The 16,615-nt window shown below is 37.2% G+C and overlaps 1 protein-coding gene across 3 annotated transcripts in view; it reads right to left on the bottom strand.

The window, feature by feature from the left end:
- Tes (testin LIM domain protein) overlaps nucleotides 1–16,615 on the bottom strand; it is a 38,187-nt gene that overhangs the window by 9,517 nt on the left and 12,055 nt on the right. For all 3 annotated transcript variants that reach the window (XM_069996610.1, XM_069996612.1, XM_069996611.1), the window contains exon 2: nucleotides 7,600–7,682. In XM_069996610.1, coding sequence (XP_069852711.1) covers nucleotides 7,600–7,682 — 83 coding nt within the window. The remainder of the gene's footprint in view (nucleotides 1–7,599; nucleotides 7,683–16,615) is intronic.

The raw sequence follows: 16,615 nt of genomic DNA, 5'->3' as shown, positions 1-16,615 counted from the left end.
AATGAGCAATGTGATTGCCTTAAAGATGTAGGACATAAAGTCTGGGCTTTGAAAATGTTTATGGTCAAGTTCTACACTATAACATACTGAAAACTAAGGAGTCAGGTTTTAGATATTGAAAAATGAACAATAAAAGACAAAGTAAAGGAAACAAAGCCTGCTGGTTTCTAAAGCATGAGCTATAGCAAGCTAAAGCATAGTTAAACAAATTATATTTCCTGTGAAAGTGCTAAATATAAATGCTTCTTTTAACCATCTCTACAATTGTTTCTCTTGGCCACTTTATGGCAGATTCACATTTGGAAGTAGCCTATTTTCTTATGCATCCAATGTACATGTATTTGACAAGTAAAATCAGGTTAAAAAAAAAACACAAAACACAACACACCAGCAATAGTGATAAGGAGAACAGAAATAACTGAAACAGTCACATGTGCTCAATTATCAGCTTTCTAAAGGGAGAAATCCTATGGTTGATTTATTAATAATGTTTAAGTGTGCCCAGTCTTTTGTATTCTCATTCCCACATGTGAGTTAGGGTTCAAGAATGTTTGGTAAGAATGTGACTCAGAAATGACATGCTGGTCCATTGGGTTGGAGCTGTCATCACAGTAACAGCTGGAAGTGACCACATCCTTTCAGCAACCTTACACTGCAGTCCCACTTCCAAATGAGAAGAGCCAGATACAAACCACTCTGCAGCAAAGACACCCATAAAATCAGGTCCAGGCACCAGGGGCTAGCCACTGTGGAAATCTGTGCATTTACTGCTTAAAAGTTTAAAATGGTTTTAAAATTTTCTCTCATGGCTTTACGCTACAGTGTCATTTATGGGGGAAATATAGAGGAGGCGATTCAGAATTAGTTAAAAGATAGAGAGGTAGCCTGGGAAGGCTTGTGTGTATGCGTGTGAAAGGGTAGGAATTTGTACTAAAAAGTTATTTATACAAAAAATTTAGTAGCTAATACACATACATATGCAAAACACTAATATCCAGGACAAGCCAAAACCGTATACTGAACACTTGATGTAACAACTTGAAAATTCTTGAGTTAAATCAGAGGAAGAGAGAAAAACCACAGAAAAATAGATTTAAGAGTCCCAAGCTAAAAGCAGTGAAGAAACTATCCATCTGCCTGAGAGTTGTTTTTGAATCGCTATTCATAAAATTTGTTATATTTCCAGCAAGTAGCAGAAACGAGTGTCTTGACATGCTGCCAGTACTCACAGTGATTTAAAGGCAAGGCCAGGGCATGGCTACAAACCGTAATTTAAAAGGGCTGGACGCTGGCTGCCCTTCTGTAACAGGGATATACATATATGGACTTGAACATGGGTCTCTGTTCTAGCATTCAACACAAGTATTAAGCCATTTATGGTGGGGAATTGTCACTTTTCTGCCAGCACTCATTAATTAGAAATTCTGAGCAGATGCACAGTAATAACTTTGGTGTTTTTTTTCTTTTTCTAAAATGTAACTTTTTTTGGGTCCGGTCGTGGGGCCTGAACTCTGGGCCTGGGCGCTGTTCCTCAGCTCTTCAGCTCAAGGCTAGTGCTCTACACTTGAGCCACAGCGCCACTTCCAGCTTTTTCTGCGTATGTGGTGCTGAGGAATTGAACCCAGGGTCTCATGCATGTAAGGCAAGCACTCTACCACTGAGCCACTTTCCCAGCCCCTAAAATGTAACTTTTATTGGAAGATTTTTGCCCAGGTAAGGCAAAACAGTAATTTTTAATTATTAATAATTAATTAATAATCACTTCTGTGGTAAGCAATCTATGGCTACAATGATATTTCTATCTATATGTTGCTAAATTCAAGAGGATATTATTAACTATGAATTACTTGAAATCCTGGGTTTGCCTCAGACATTTCAGAAATATTTATGTCTAGATATAGGTGAATGGATAGTAGATTTTTTTCCCCCATAGTCATCAGGAGTTGTCAAACTTCCTTCTTCCTCTAGTCTGGAAATCATCAGCATATTGAAGAAGGGGAGGACTCACATTTAAAGGACCTCATTGTTCACCAGGATGTGTACGTCACAAGGAGGACACTTTGGGGAAGTTCAGAGTCCCCTGGCTGTGGAATAAAAATGTAAGTTCTAGTTTCGAACCTGTCATCTAGACTCAATTTCAAAATCAGCTTTTCCATATATAAACCATGACTTTGGTAAGTTATCTCATTTTTTAAATTTATTTTTATTGTCAAGGTGATGTATGGAGGGATTACAGTTAGGTAACTATAAGGTAATAAGTACATTTCTTGTCAATCTTGTTACCTGGTCCCTCATTTTTCTCCCACTTTTCCTCCCCTGCAACCACCTCCCAAGTTGTACATATTATTTCTAATATACTGTCTGTGTATATCGCTGTTGCATTGGTTCCTCCCTTGTCCTTTGTCTTACCATTCTGTTGTTCTCTTTCCCTTCCCTAATTTAGACAGATGTACATACAATATCAGAGTGCGAAAATCAAATACAGTGACAACAGGGGATAATATTCTCTTCACTCAAGATTCTCATGTGCAAAATGAGTATTAGGAAAATTAGGTACAATCAGGTACATAAAGTTCTGTGCTAAGCAGAATCCTAAGACAGATACTAAAACCTTTGCCCTGACACCACTCCCATGTTTATTTTACTGTATATGGTGAATAGGAGATTATCTAGGTGTGCCTAAGCTAGCCATGTCTGTAAAAAGCAACATATTTTCTATGGCTAAAAGGAGAAGAGGACATCCGAGAGATCAGAACAACAGAAAGGATTCTAAGCACAAGCACAAAGTGAAGTTGGCATCGAGGGTAGATGGAAGGGTCTGTATGTCAAGGAAAGAGTAGCTTCCTGAATTTGAGAGCAGCCTACTGCTGATAAACGTAAAGGAAACAGGAACTTTAGTTCTCCAACCACCACAAGAATCAAATTCTATCAACAGCAGGAATGAACTTAGAAGCATATTCTTTTCCTGTAGTTCTGGGTCCCAGGACGGAGGGAATGAGCTTGGCCAACCAACACCCTTTCCTTCCTAGTCAGCCAGACTTTTAACCTACAGAATAAATAGGTGCTGAGTTAATCGATAGATGTTTCATTCTCCTACATTGGTGATTTGTTTTGTAGTAACAAAACAATTTTTTGTAGTAACTATTTCAGGTGCTTCCGATACTCTACACAAGACTTGTTGATAAGTTCTATTTCTATTAATAGCCTAAAAGCAAAAACAAGTCATTTTGACTTTTCGGAGTTTTAGTTCTTTGATCTATAAAATAAAGTTTGCAAAGTTGCAAAGTAGCAATTTCTACTCTAAATTTTTCTAGGTTTAAAAATTCATTTTTTAAAGACTTTTTCAACTTTTGTGACATATTCTCAAGTGGTTTCTTCTATTCACCCCTCTTAGGTAATTCTCTACCCTTCAGTGGACAGGGCTAGCCTGCGGGAGGCTGCCCGCACCAGTGAACAACCTGGTTCTCAGCAGTGGGGTGACAGGAGGTGCAGCTGGAGAGCAAAGCAACAAGGAAGTATGAGCTCTGAATAGTTACTTCCTGACTTCTACAGTGTATTCAGTAGGCTAAAGGGGAAAGTGATCTCTCCATTGGAGATGTGTGGGTGTAGGGGAAGGAGATGTTACTGTCTAAAGACATATCCTATCCTTATCCCCTAATGTGACAATAGTGGATTTAAGGTTTGTTTTTTAGGAGGTATAAAGTTCAATAAGGTCATAAGAAAAGGGTAGATAGATTTGTGACTAAGTAAGAAAAGGATAAGTGAATAATCTCTCTCTCTCTCAATCTCTCTCTCTGTCTCTCTCCACACACACACACACACACACACACACACACACACACACACACACACACACACACACACACACGAAGAAAGAAAACCATGTGAGGATTCATGATATACAAAGTGGCTAAGTTGGGTGTGACCATTGGCTCATGTCAGTAATCCTAGCTAGTGAGGAGGAGGAGGCTGGTATCTGAGAACTGAGGTTCACAGCAAGCCAATGCAGATGAATATGCAAACATTTGTTTCCAACTGACCATCACACACACACACACACACACACACACACACACACACACACACACACACACACACACACACACACACACGGGGGAGGGGGGGGTTGCTGAAATGGCCATGTGGGCCATGTGGTTTATTAAGTGGTTTAAGCCTTGAATGAAAAAGCTAAGCAGAAGTATAAGGCTCTAAATTCAAGCCCCAATACCATCACACAAACCACTCTCTCTCACACAGACACACAGACACACAGACACACACACAGGAAAGAAGGAAGGTGGTTGTTTACAAGGCAGAAAGAAGACCTTTATCAAAACTCAACCATTTAGTTTTTAGACTTTCAACTCTCCAGAAAGCAAATTATGCTTAAACTACCAGATCTACGATGTTTTGTTAAAATGTCCACAGGAGAATAATTAGGGTATAAGAAATACTTCTCAGAGGCAGTGCTACAGCAAGGCTTTTTGTTTCCTGGATTTGGGAGGTAGGGTCTTCCCAAGCAAGGACACAAAGAATTAAGATATTCAGAACATTTCAGGAAGGAGCAAGAATCATATAATGCTCAGAACTAAGTGAGGGAAGCTGGAAAAGCAAACAGAAGCCAAATGTTGAGTTCTGCCTGCCATCAAAGACCAAAGATTTTGCCTGAAAGAGTAAGTCCAGTGGGTTCAAGCTATAGGAAGACTGTAATAGCATTCATTTCCCCATTTTCAACATACCTTTCCACAGTTACATGGAAGGCCTACTGGTAAAGAGGTGGAGGGAGGACAGTTAAACTCAGGTTTGCTAACTGTCTGAGAAGCTCAAAGAAACTTCGAAGTCAAGGATCACCACAAAGATGAAGGAGGAGGCTAAGTGGGAAGCAAGCCCTGTGACCCTGGACTACAGGTGCAATCTTTGTTATACTCAGGACTAATAGTCTAGAATATTTTACCTCAAAGACATGGCTGGATCTGGAGGTCAAAGATATCTGTCTCTGCTCTTCCAGTTACGGTAAAATAAAAAGTCAGGAAATGATCAAGAATATAACAGAGAAGTATGTCTGGACTCATGCCAAGAAGATGACAGAACTAAGAAAAACCACCTGGATGGATTATATCAATACCAGCTAAGTTTAAGGCCAGCACCCCAGAGTTTTATGACTCTTAGACTCAAAGTCCATACCCAGTTTATCAGACAAACTTATATAATGAAACAAAAATAAAAAGGTGGTTTCATGTCATAGAAATTTGCTCTTGCCTGATATTTTTTAACCTGAAAGTGTTACATATTTCAGTAATCTGAAATATGAAAGTAATATAGACCAAACAAAACAGAAATTATTTCTTAGGAATGGCCTTTCAAAATCTTATTAGCAGTATTTTGGCAACTATGTGGTTGAGCTAAAAAGATACTACTATTACAAAGTAAAAATCATGTCCAGCAGAGGGCGCCGGAGTCCCCTTCAATTGCTATGCATCAGAGAAAGTGCTGGATACAGAAGTGGAATGGCCCAGTACCTTTTGGTTATGCATCCATGCAGCCGATGGAAAATGAAAGGTGCATATGGACAGAACATATTCAGACCTTTAAAATTAATTATATAATACTATTTACATAGTATTAGGCACTGTAAATAATCAGTAGGTTACGTGCAAACATTACAACTTAATATAAGACTTGAGAATCGGTTGATTGTGGTACATACAGAAACTGACTCTTGAGGGGTAACTGTATTGTAATCCATGAAAACTATTTTGTGTTTAGACTCCAAGAGGCACATGACTAACTGCTCTGTGCTCTGAGAGGCAACACACTTAAGCCTGGAATTTGAAAATATTCCCAAAAAAAGCTCTCTAAAAATACTGTATCATCATTTCTGGGAAGACTGCCGTTTCTGTTATTATCATTGTTTTAAAAACAAATAATTATTTCTTAAGAATTATTAAATAAATTAACTCTTAAAGAAGTCTAATAAACTCATTTATTCTTATACCCTCCTTTAATTGACACAACTATAATGGCTGATTAGACTGTTTATTCTAGAATTTCCTATGGAAATCTGTAATACAAAAGTAGTTGTCAAGTGATGCTCATCGTTACAATGCAGCTGCTGGTCTCCTATTATTTAATTGATCAGCTTTTTTTCTTCTAACAAGAACATGCTGATACTAACTTAGAGCAGACACATAAACTACTATAATGATCTTGATAGGCACTAATTAACAACAGATACATTTCTTATAAGAATGATACACAAAAAATTAGTTGTAAAACATTCAAACAAGCCAGATATTTTTGCCTCAGGCCTTTAATCCTAGTTACTCAGGAGGATCGGAGAATACAGAAGATCGCTCTTTAAAGCTAGCCTGGGCAGAAGAGTCTGAAAGACTCCATCTCCAAAATAACCAACAAAGGGCAAAGCTGAAGCTTGGTTCAAGTGGTAGAGATGTCAATTGAGCAAGCAGGCCAAGCAAGTGCAAAGCCCTGAGTTCAAACCTCAGAACTAAGAAGAAACAACATTAAAATAAGACCTATCAAAAATGTACATTTTTATCCAAGATCTAGTATATAAGTAACTATTTTGCAGATACATGTACTTTATTCAAACCAGAACACTGGCAATAAATTATTTTTTTCTTAAAAATACGTAAATGTTAAATTAAATATTCATACTTATTATTCAGTGCAAATTACAGAGATGAGATATGAGAAACAAGCAATGGTGAAGAATCATGATTAAATTAATAATCCAAGCAATTACCACAAACTTATTTGCTTACTCAAAAAAGGAATATTCAATATTTTACACTAATAGGTAAACTGAAAAGCAGTGAATAAATCAAACAACTCTAAATAGAGTGTTTTTTGTCTAATCTACTCAGTCAAAACTAACCAGGAGCCAGGTACCAATGGCTCATGCCAAGGGCTCATGCCTGTAATTCGAGATACTCAAGAGGCTAAGCTCTAAGGATCATGGTTTGAAGCCAGGACAGTCACAAAAGTCCATGAGACTCTTATCTCCAATTAACTACCAGAAAACTGGAAGTGGCGCTGTTGCTCAAAGTGGTAGAGGGGTAGCCTTGAGTGATAAAGCTCAGGGACAGCATCTAGGCCCTGAGTTCAAGCTCCATGATTGATAAAACAAAAACAAAACCAAACAAACAAACAAAAAAACCTGACCCAGGAGCTGGGCTCTGGACTCTGGTGGCTCACATCTGTACTTCTAGCTACTAAGGAGGCTAAGATTTGAGGATCACAATTTGAAGCCAGCTGAGGCATATACAAGTCCACAAGGCTCCAGGTCTGAAAATAACCAGCAATAAAGCTAGCCTGGCGGCAAGACTCAAGTGACATATCACCAGCCAAGCAAGCAAGACAGTAAGGGTGAGGCCCTGAGTTCAAATCCTCATACCAGCAAAATAAGCAAACAAAAAAACAGATTAATGGCCAGAATATAGAGCAGCTTTACTCTTCATTCATTTTTCAGAAAATAACAGCCCTGAAACTTAGCAACAATGCTTAAGAACATATAAAAGGTCAGCACTATCGGAAACCATAAGGTGAAAGGTGCTGATGCTGTACTCTTCAAGACATTACCTCCAGAAGTGTAGTTCAAATCCTTCACATTCTTTGCACTTTAGACAGGGGGCTCCAAATCCTTGTTCATGGCCTAAGCCCATCTGTTAAAAGGAAAACAAAGTGGACCTATTATTATGTATGAGAAAAAAATCTAAAAAATGCAATAAATTGCAATTTCAATTCCACTTAACACTCTTGTTGATACAACTTTCAAACAAATATTTTATGAGTATCCCATTGTTTAGCTATGTAAATGGCAGTTCCAAGTACATAGATAACATACTTTATATTCTCATTGCTTTTGATCGTAAGAAAACATCAAAATACAGCTGTTTGGAAGACTATAAATATTGTAAGTCACAGAAAGTCATGAATTTATGTCATGGCCAACCTGTTCTTGATAAAGTAAGATCTGAGTGCAAAGCTTAAAGAGCAACCTGGACACAGATGTCTTATTTTTCAGCAAACAACTAATGTGTGAAGAATATTATTTTATATTATGTAAAAAATGCTATTTTATTTTATGTGAGAATGCTATTTTTACATTGAGAAAAATGCAACAATCATAACTACAAAAGTGTTTGGATGCCAAGAATAGATTATTTAATAGATTATTAAACCTTTAAAATCTCATATAATGTTTCTTAAGTAGATAATATTAATTCTCCATTTTAGAAATTACTTCACTCCACAGATACTTCAGAACTTACATCAGATCAAAATGTCAATGAGGGTTAGAAAACAGATCCATGTGCAGCAACTTGATTTAAGGCCTGAGCTCTAACGCCAAAGGATAGAGTGCTTACCAGGGTTGGAAGATCATCTATATTATCTTTATGATAGTAAATCATTGTTTTTTCTTTAATCTATATACCAAGGATCCTTGGTAACTTGCTGATAAGTGGCCTGATAAGCTAAAGAGGTGCAGTGGATAGAGAGGAAGGGCACAGCAATGTAATCTCCTCTGTCAGACTAGTTAAGAGTGAGAAGGATCAATTGGCTGTGCAAAAGCACCGAGCAAACCACCAGAGACAAGATTACTCTGTATTTCAAATGTCAAACTGTAAATTTTTCCCCAATGTCCCCCTTTTCTAACTTTATCAAGCTTAATCAGTATACAACCAAAACGACATTATAATAACATTCCTTAGAAAAGCAGCCTTGAAAAAGCCCCAAAGTGTCAATGCAGCCCTTCATTTCTCTTCCTGATGAAAAGGACCATTGCCAGAATACTAGCTAAAGTGTAAATATCACCAAAAGTATGGTGATGAAGTAAATATGATCGCCTTCCCTATTTCTAAATGCAACTTGAAAGCTCAGCTAGTATAACAAGAATCTCGATTTGTCAACAGTGTTTACATTAAAGAACTCATCGGGGCAATTTGCAAAAGGACACCGTGTTTCTTTTCTACCTACTTTTAATTTTCTTACAATAGATAATCAACTTATGTATTAGAGTTAGAACTGGTTGTGTTTCTGAATATCTTCTCTTCTAAAGCACTGCACACAAGACTAGGAATTTCAGGTGAAAAATCAGAAAACACAAATTCAGAAAAGAGAGTTGATTTCTTCTCGGCTAAAACTCTGTCTGGCTCTAAATGGAGTTTCCTTTCTGACTGCCTGACAGAGGGAAGAGTGCCAAGGTGATAAGGAGTAGCCTTTTTGTAGCAGACAGGTGTTTTGTTCTACTTATTACTTCTTTCTTACTGGAGGAAATATACCATCTTGAAGCATGCAATATCATATTTGGGGCTGAATTTAATTCAGCCATCAAGAGAAATGGAATTATGTCATTTGCAGGGAAATAGATGGATCTTGACTTTAAAAAAAAATCATACTGAGTGAAGTAAGCCAGTCGCAGAAAGACAAAGAGCCAATGTTTTCCTCTTATAGACCCAAAATACTGCCTCTCTTGTAAGTACAAACAGGGGCATATGCATATATATATACATATATATATATATGTATATACACACACACACACACATACACACATACACACACATATATACATATACACACACATATATGATCAAGCTGACTAAAGTACAGTAGATGCAGGAGTGATACGCTATGGTGTAAAACCTATGCAAAATGATATTCAGTAATGATGGAAAATAACTTAAACTGAAAGCACTCACCTTTAGAACTGTCCTTGTGGCTGACCCTGCTGAACCATCTCCCCTCCCTTCCCCCTGAACAAACATACCTGGTGGTCCTGGAAGAGAGCCTGAGAGAAAGGCCAGGTCTGAGGCTGACACTCTTAGTGGACAGAGGAACTGTTGAGACCTTAAAACTCCTCAGGCAAAATAACCTGTTCTTCCACCTGCCTCCATCTCAACTGGCTCCCACTTGCCCTGCCTGACATCACTTTTTCTGCCTCATACTTTAACAGACCCTAGTGTGGGGGGAGGGGTGCTCCATCTCCCCTTCAGCTGGGCTGAAGGAAACTTGGTTGCCCTTCCCAGGGTTTCCTAACAAAGAAATCCTGTTGGACTGTAGAGTACCTTTCTGCCCTTTTTCTTTTTTGACAAGGAAATGGAAATGTGTTTCGAATGGGAGGCTGAGGGATGAATGCCCAAGGAAGTAAGGGACAAATAGTCATAATAATGTACATTTATGGAAACAGAAATGGAAAACTTGATGTGACTGCTGGAAGAAAGGGGTAGTTGGTGGGCAGAACGATGGAAGAGGTGACTGATGAAAGTGCGCTTTACACATAAATATGTGTTAAATCCTAAGACCCTTGTCCAACCATTTGAAGATAAATACTTTTTTGTAAAAAAACAAAAAAATGAAAGTGAATTCAGCTTCCAAGTAGGCTCTTTCCAGCACCAATTGTGACTGTGGACAAACTGTAGCTCCCACATTTCCCCACATGCTCAGACAGGAGAGAGGGTGCGTGGGAAATGTCACAGGCTACAAGTAAATGCAAGAGGGTAGAAGGAGGTCACAGCAATATAATTTGCCATAACCCCAGGGAAGTGGGCCTAATTAAAAACAAAGACAAAGACACCCATTTTCAAGATCATTGTCAGCTAATAAAATTCTTTTTCTAGGGGAATTTCAATATGAGAAATTATTTAAGGCCTAGCTGAAGGTCTCTCTTAGACCATATTACTGTGTGAAAACTTCTGAAGTTTACATCTTTTTTCAACTTCCGTTAGGATGAAAAAAACAAATAAATAACCAAATGCCACCTAAACAAGAAGGGCATGCATTCATACTCTACAAACTTCAGATAAAGGGGAAAAATTTTAATTCTATTAATGTGGTTAAGTGAGTGTAGGATTCAAAACTAGCACCTTCCAAAACGGATTCTCATCCCTTTTGGGGTAGTTGTTAAATGGCTCTAGGTTTCCCTAACTCTTTTTAGTTCCAGGATACACAACACCCTATGTTCTTAGGAGTCCATCCTCCTCCTTACATTATGCTCAGGATTCCTTAAGCCAGGATCCAGAATTTCTTAATATCACCTCCTTTCTCTCTATCCTCGGCACAGACAACACCTTCTGGCTCATATTCGTCTCCTTCTCTCAAGAGCCATGGCTATTATTCTTGGATTTACAAAGTTATAGGTTAGTTCCTGCTTAGTGTCTGTGTTTGAGAATACTTTGTGAGAATTAAGAATAAGGAATGTGTTATTTAATAATACCCAGGATGCATTCGGGGTGTGGAAAACTGAGAAAAGAGGAGCCAAGAAGACATCATCTTGTAAACAGAGGCAAACTGGCTGCTTTAGAAAGTGAAATCCAGATCCTTTGATAATAAATATTTGAGATACGTGTTTGTGTGTTAAAAAAAATAAAAATGGTTGGCTACAGAAGACTCAAGAAAACTACCAGTGTCACAGTCAAGTTCAATAACTTTTAGATGTCATTTCTCCCCCATCTAGTTAATAAAGAAATTGAATTAAATTGCCTTCAAGAAAAATTTTAATTCTACCATTATGACTGAATTATACATCAGGTAACGTAGATTAGTTGCTATTTGACTTGGTCTACATAGAGAATTATTTGAGAAAGCTAGTATATAAGTGACTCTTGTATGTCAGAATCATTTGGAACTCGGTTTGGAGAAGTCTGTCAAGTACAAATAGGAAACAAAAGACTTGAGCTGTGAGTGATACAACTCACTTCGCTGGTATGTAACTATTTCCCCAGCAATGTGAATGGTATTCCCTACACGTCCATACTTAGTACTTAAAAACACATGGTTTTCATAAGCACACAGTCCCAAAGCTGTCTACTTCATATAATTTTAGTAACGCATTCTGGCCAGAGTCAATACAAAAATATGACAGATTAATTTTTCTTCTTCAGTGCCCAAGAAAACAGGTCCCCTGGATTAACTACATTTAGAGAAACACAGTCAGGCTTAAGAATACTTATCAGGATCCTCTGAAAAAAATTAAAATGTCCCATATTTGTCCTGAAATACAGGAATGCATCTTTTTAAAAAAAATCTTTAAGTAGATATGAAAAGAAGTTTCTATTAACAAAACAGCTTATGAATACATAATACATGAATGCATCCTGATCAGTGTCACCTTTCACCCAGCCCACCCCATCCACCCCTTCCTTCACTCTTCTTAATTTTGTAGGATATCCATTGAATCCTTGACTGCATTTCCTCCCTCTTCTCTAGTTCTTTACCCTTAAACCCCAAATCCCACCCCTTTGAAGTACCCGCTTCTTGGTGTTTATTTTGTTGAACTTTGGGACTTTAAAAAATATATCTATTATGTGCTCCAGAACTTACACTTCCATAATTTGCACCTCCCCAAACTGACTGAGCTCCTTTCCCCTGCTTATTTTTCAGAAAAGATATGGGAACAGAATAAGTTTCTCCATATTCATCTTTTCAAGCAACCAGATAGGTTGGCAACATTTCAAGTGACCTTCTTGACCCAGAAGAGGGTATTGCATGTCAGATACTTTAAAGAAAAAGGGGGGAGGGTATGAAACATCTGGTATTTCAAACATGGTTTGGGTTGATTCGGATCTGGAAGATATTATGCAGTATTCAGGGTGAGATCATCTGATTCATACTGTTTTCATCATCAAATTTCCCTTTGGAGCAAAGAATCATATACAGTTACTAAGCAAGTAAGTGTACTAAGACTTCATTAATCACTTTGGAATGAAGTTTTCCAAGGCAGATTATATAAAATATACACATTTTCTTTCTCTATGTCTATAAGCGTGCATGCACACATTCACATACCTGCCTGTAATAGACATGCATGCGTGCATGTGTTTGTGTATATGTGTGTGTGTGTGTTTCATATTAAGCCTATGATGAAGCATTTTAGATCCTGATCACATAGATGGGTATCCTGGATAAAAGAACTACATTTCTAAATAATACCAGCACATTGTTCTTTCAGAAACCAAATGTAATCTATAAAGTGTGTCACCTCCTATTCAGTACATATTGATTAATTTCTGACAAGAGAAGATAAATTGTTTCAATTTCTTCATATCATTGCCTGTTTCCTAATTTTTACTAAGACTTCTACAACAAAAAAAAGAGAGAGAGAAGAGGTAGATGTCACAGAAAATTAAACCTGGCTGTGAGCTTTCTCCAGACAGTGCCTACATCAAGGGGAAGCCAGGACCCTTCAGCATGGAAGTGACACCATCACTTCTTCTAGATTTCATTCTTTGGCAGCAAATGAACAGGTCTAGCCCATACTCAAGTAGAGGGAACACACAAGAGTATGAGAAAGAGTAGTGAAATCATTGGAGGCCATCTTTACAGGCAGAATACTACATTCTCTTTCTGTTTTGGTTTTGAACCTAAAGACTAAATGATTTGTGAGGAAACACTAGACATATTATAAATGGAGAGGGAGCTAAAGAAATTGGTAATTTCTTTGGCTTTAGTTTTACTAAGCATAGTAAAATAGAATCTTGCTCCTTTCTTATAAATACTTTCCCTTCCTGTCAATGTGTTAGTTGCTTACACAGTAAGGACCAAGAAACTGTCTTATGAATGTCAGGGTATGTTTTTACCCTCTAAATCTCATTCTCTTTTTCACTATATACACAGTTATAAACACTTGTATGTGCACATATATATATATAGTCACAATTAGGATTATAAAATATTATGACCCAGATTGGATTAGTAAAAAAATTCCAGAAATATATTTATGAGAAATTGCCCACAATTTTTAGAATATGTTTTTATTTTCCTTAAAGAATAGAGAAAAAAATTAAAAAAAAGGAGTATTTAAATTTGTCTGGAGCTGGAATTAGGTAAAAGAAAACCAACACTCTATACTATCAGGATGTTAACTGCTTGGTTCAAATAAACAGAGTGCTTATAGCTGAATTCTTTTCTTCCCATTCTACTTGTCTACCCAAAAACTAATTTTTTTCCTCACAGTAGTATGAGGAGCAAGGTAATCAAATGAATACAGAAATGTATTCTGTCTCTCTAGTTTATATGGGTTCCTTATAAACATTTTCTAACAGACTACTATAAAATTACTTTTATAACATGCTCACCAATAGAGTATCTCTTTTGTAAACTACAAAGAAATGGCCTCCAGCAGCTCCTGTTACTTTGAAAAAGACAATGAATGCTATAAAGGTGTCACAATGCTATAAAGGCAATGACTTGTTGAAATGACGAGGATTCATTCCACTGAACGACTCTGCAATGACGTTCTTACACACAGGCCCTCAAACCTTCTATTTACTAGCTATAAAACAGATTTTAGAATCTGATTCCAAAGGGTACCTGTAGGAGTTCTTTAAAAGAATTTGGATCACAGCAAGTATTCCTAATTTGGTCTTGTGTTAGTACCTCCAACTGCTGGCATTCAAGTGTGAGTCAGTTGTATATTGAGAGGCCTTTATCAAGACACTATACCCAAAACTTGGATACTGCCATCATTCTCAGCATGCCTGAGGTTTATAGTATAGTTTGCTTTGTGGGTGCACAAAGAATTAATTATTGCCATTTATTCCATATCTGATTATAGCACATGCATCCAAAAGGGAGCACAGAGAGATTTGTTTCAACAAAATGGGGAGGAAAGGCCCATGCTCACAGTGTAGCTGGAAGAGCCTTAGAGGAAAGCAGGAAAATCCAAGGGAACTTGGACAATATGGCTTAAAGGAGACAAGAAAATGGAGAAAAGGGTACCAAAAAAAAAATCTGCTTATTTTCCAATTTCCCCTAGGATTGGCATGGAAGTACATTTAGAATATAAACAAAGTTTTACAGCATAGATAAGGGTCTTAAAATCCAGGAAAGGAGGGAACAGATACAGAAACCCTACTGTCAGGTCCTCATTTCTGCTAATGTATTTCCTACCTAGCCTTTCCATATTGTCTCTTAGTGTGGAAAAAAACAAACAAACCAGAATTGTATTTATATGGTATGCCTGTAAACGTATCGACCTTAACTAATTATTAACCATTCTAATTTTTAATGGGTCCAACAAGTGGTTTGAGTATGTGCCCACCTCTTCCCTCCCCCAAACAAAACAAAACAAAAACCACACACTTAATTTTAGATTTTCCAGCAGGGCACCATATATTATTTCCTTGCTAACACTGCACCTATGATCTTTCCCTCCTTGTTTCCAAGGTATATATAAGATGGCACCTTAGCTCCTGTCTTTCTGATGTTTGAGTACTTTGTATTTAATTTGCCTTGCTGGCTTTCACCTCTTCTCAGTTAGAGCTTTGGGGAGATGCAACAGAAATAAGCTCTAGCTGATTTAAGCATGATAGTAATAATTTATTTAAAGCATACACAATTCTGGCCATTTAGAAAGTTTTCCTAAAGCACTAGAAAGACAAGGAGGAATACGGTGTATGTTAAAAGAGAAGAACAAAAGTTGAAAAATTCTAGTTTGAGAGTGTGGTGCTGCATATGTGATAAATCCCCGAGATATATGCATGACAGCCTGAGTATGCAATGCATCATCTTTGTAAAAGTGATGATAAACAAGTGATTGTGAAAGTATATTAGAAGTTGCTGTGTCAAGACTGGAATTTTCCTAGCCTTTATTCTAGGTTTGTACGGATAGGTTTGGAGCTATAGTTATAGTCAATTCTACTAATGTATGCTTTCTCTTTCTAATATAAGGCATTGACTTCATATAGTATGCTTTTCAAATATTTTCAGGAATACCTTGGGGTTGTCTCATATTGTGGTGAAGATGAGTGTGAATTCTTTGCCACAGTTCACACTGAATGATGATTCTATTTCTCATCATCTTGATTCTGAGTGGCCTTGTGGTTTGTTTCACCCACAGAATGCAACACAAATGGTGATGGATAATATGTGAAGCTCAACTGTAATTTATAATTAGAATGACAGCATTTCTCTATTGGAATGCTTCTTTTAGGAATCTAGTGTCCACATTTGAGGAAGCCATTTGGAGAGAAAATCCCAACTATTCTGCTTATCCCAGACAACATCTAACCCTGAGTTTTGTCAAGTACCATCCCAGAAGGTAAGTGTCTTCATAACCCAAAAGCCAAAACACACATAGTGTTTTTAGAGCACACTATACCATGGAGACAAGGAAGGAGCCATTGTGGAATCATTAATATTTAGAAAACTAAGTTCTCTTTATTATAAATATATATATTATAAATAACACCTATGAGTCTTATTGCCTTCAAACCTAAGAAACAGACCTCAATATACAGAATATTTTTCCATCTCTTCTAATGACCAAGGATTTTTAAAACTAAATTTTCTTCATTGGAATTAATTCATTGTATTTGGCTTCTTTTTTTAGGATTTGTTCTCTGAAAAGAGCTTCGTAGTTACTCTACAAAATAGTCCTCTTATATTCCCTTAAATTTTTCCATATATAACTAAGAATGGTCTGCCTCTAAGCTGGATATATATCTGTTCTGCTAAAGAAGGATTCAAGCAAAATATACTAGAATTGCAGTCACCAGACCAGTATTAATCTTTTACTCACACACTCCATGATTAAAAGATGTTCCAAGTAATTAAACTGGTGCAACGGTGTAAAACTGCATTCCTGATGATAACT

Source organism: Dipodomys merriami, unplaced genomic scaffold, assembly GCF_024711535.1.
Source record: "Dipodomys merriami isolate MVZ:Mamm:240054 unplaced genomic scaffold, mDipMer1.0.p SCAF_5, whole genome shotgun sequence".
NCBI classification, from domain to species: Eukaryota; Metazoa; Chordata; class Mammalia; order Rodentia; family Heteromyidae; genus Dipodomys; species Dipodomys merriami.
Note: the sequence above shows the minus strand (reverse complement) of the source record. Positions and strands in the feature narration are given on the sequence as shown.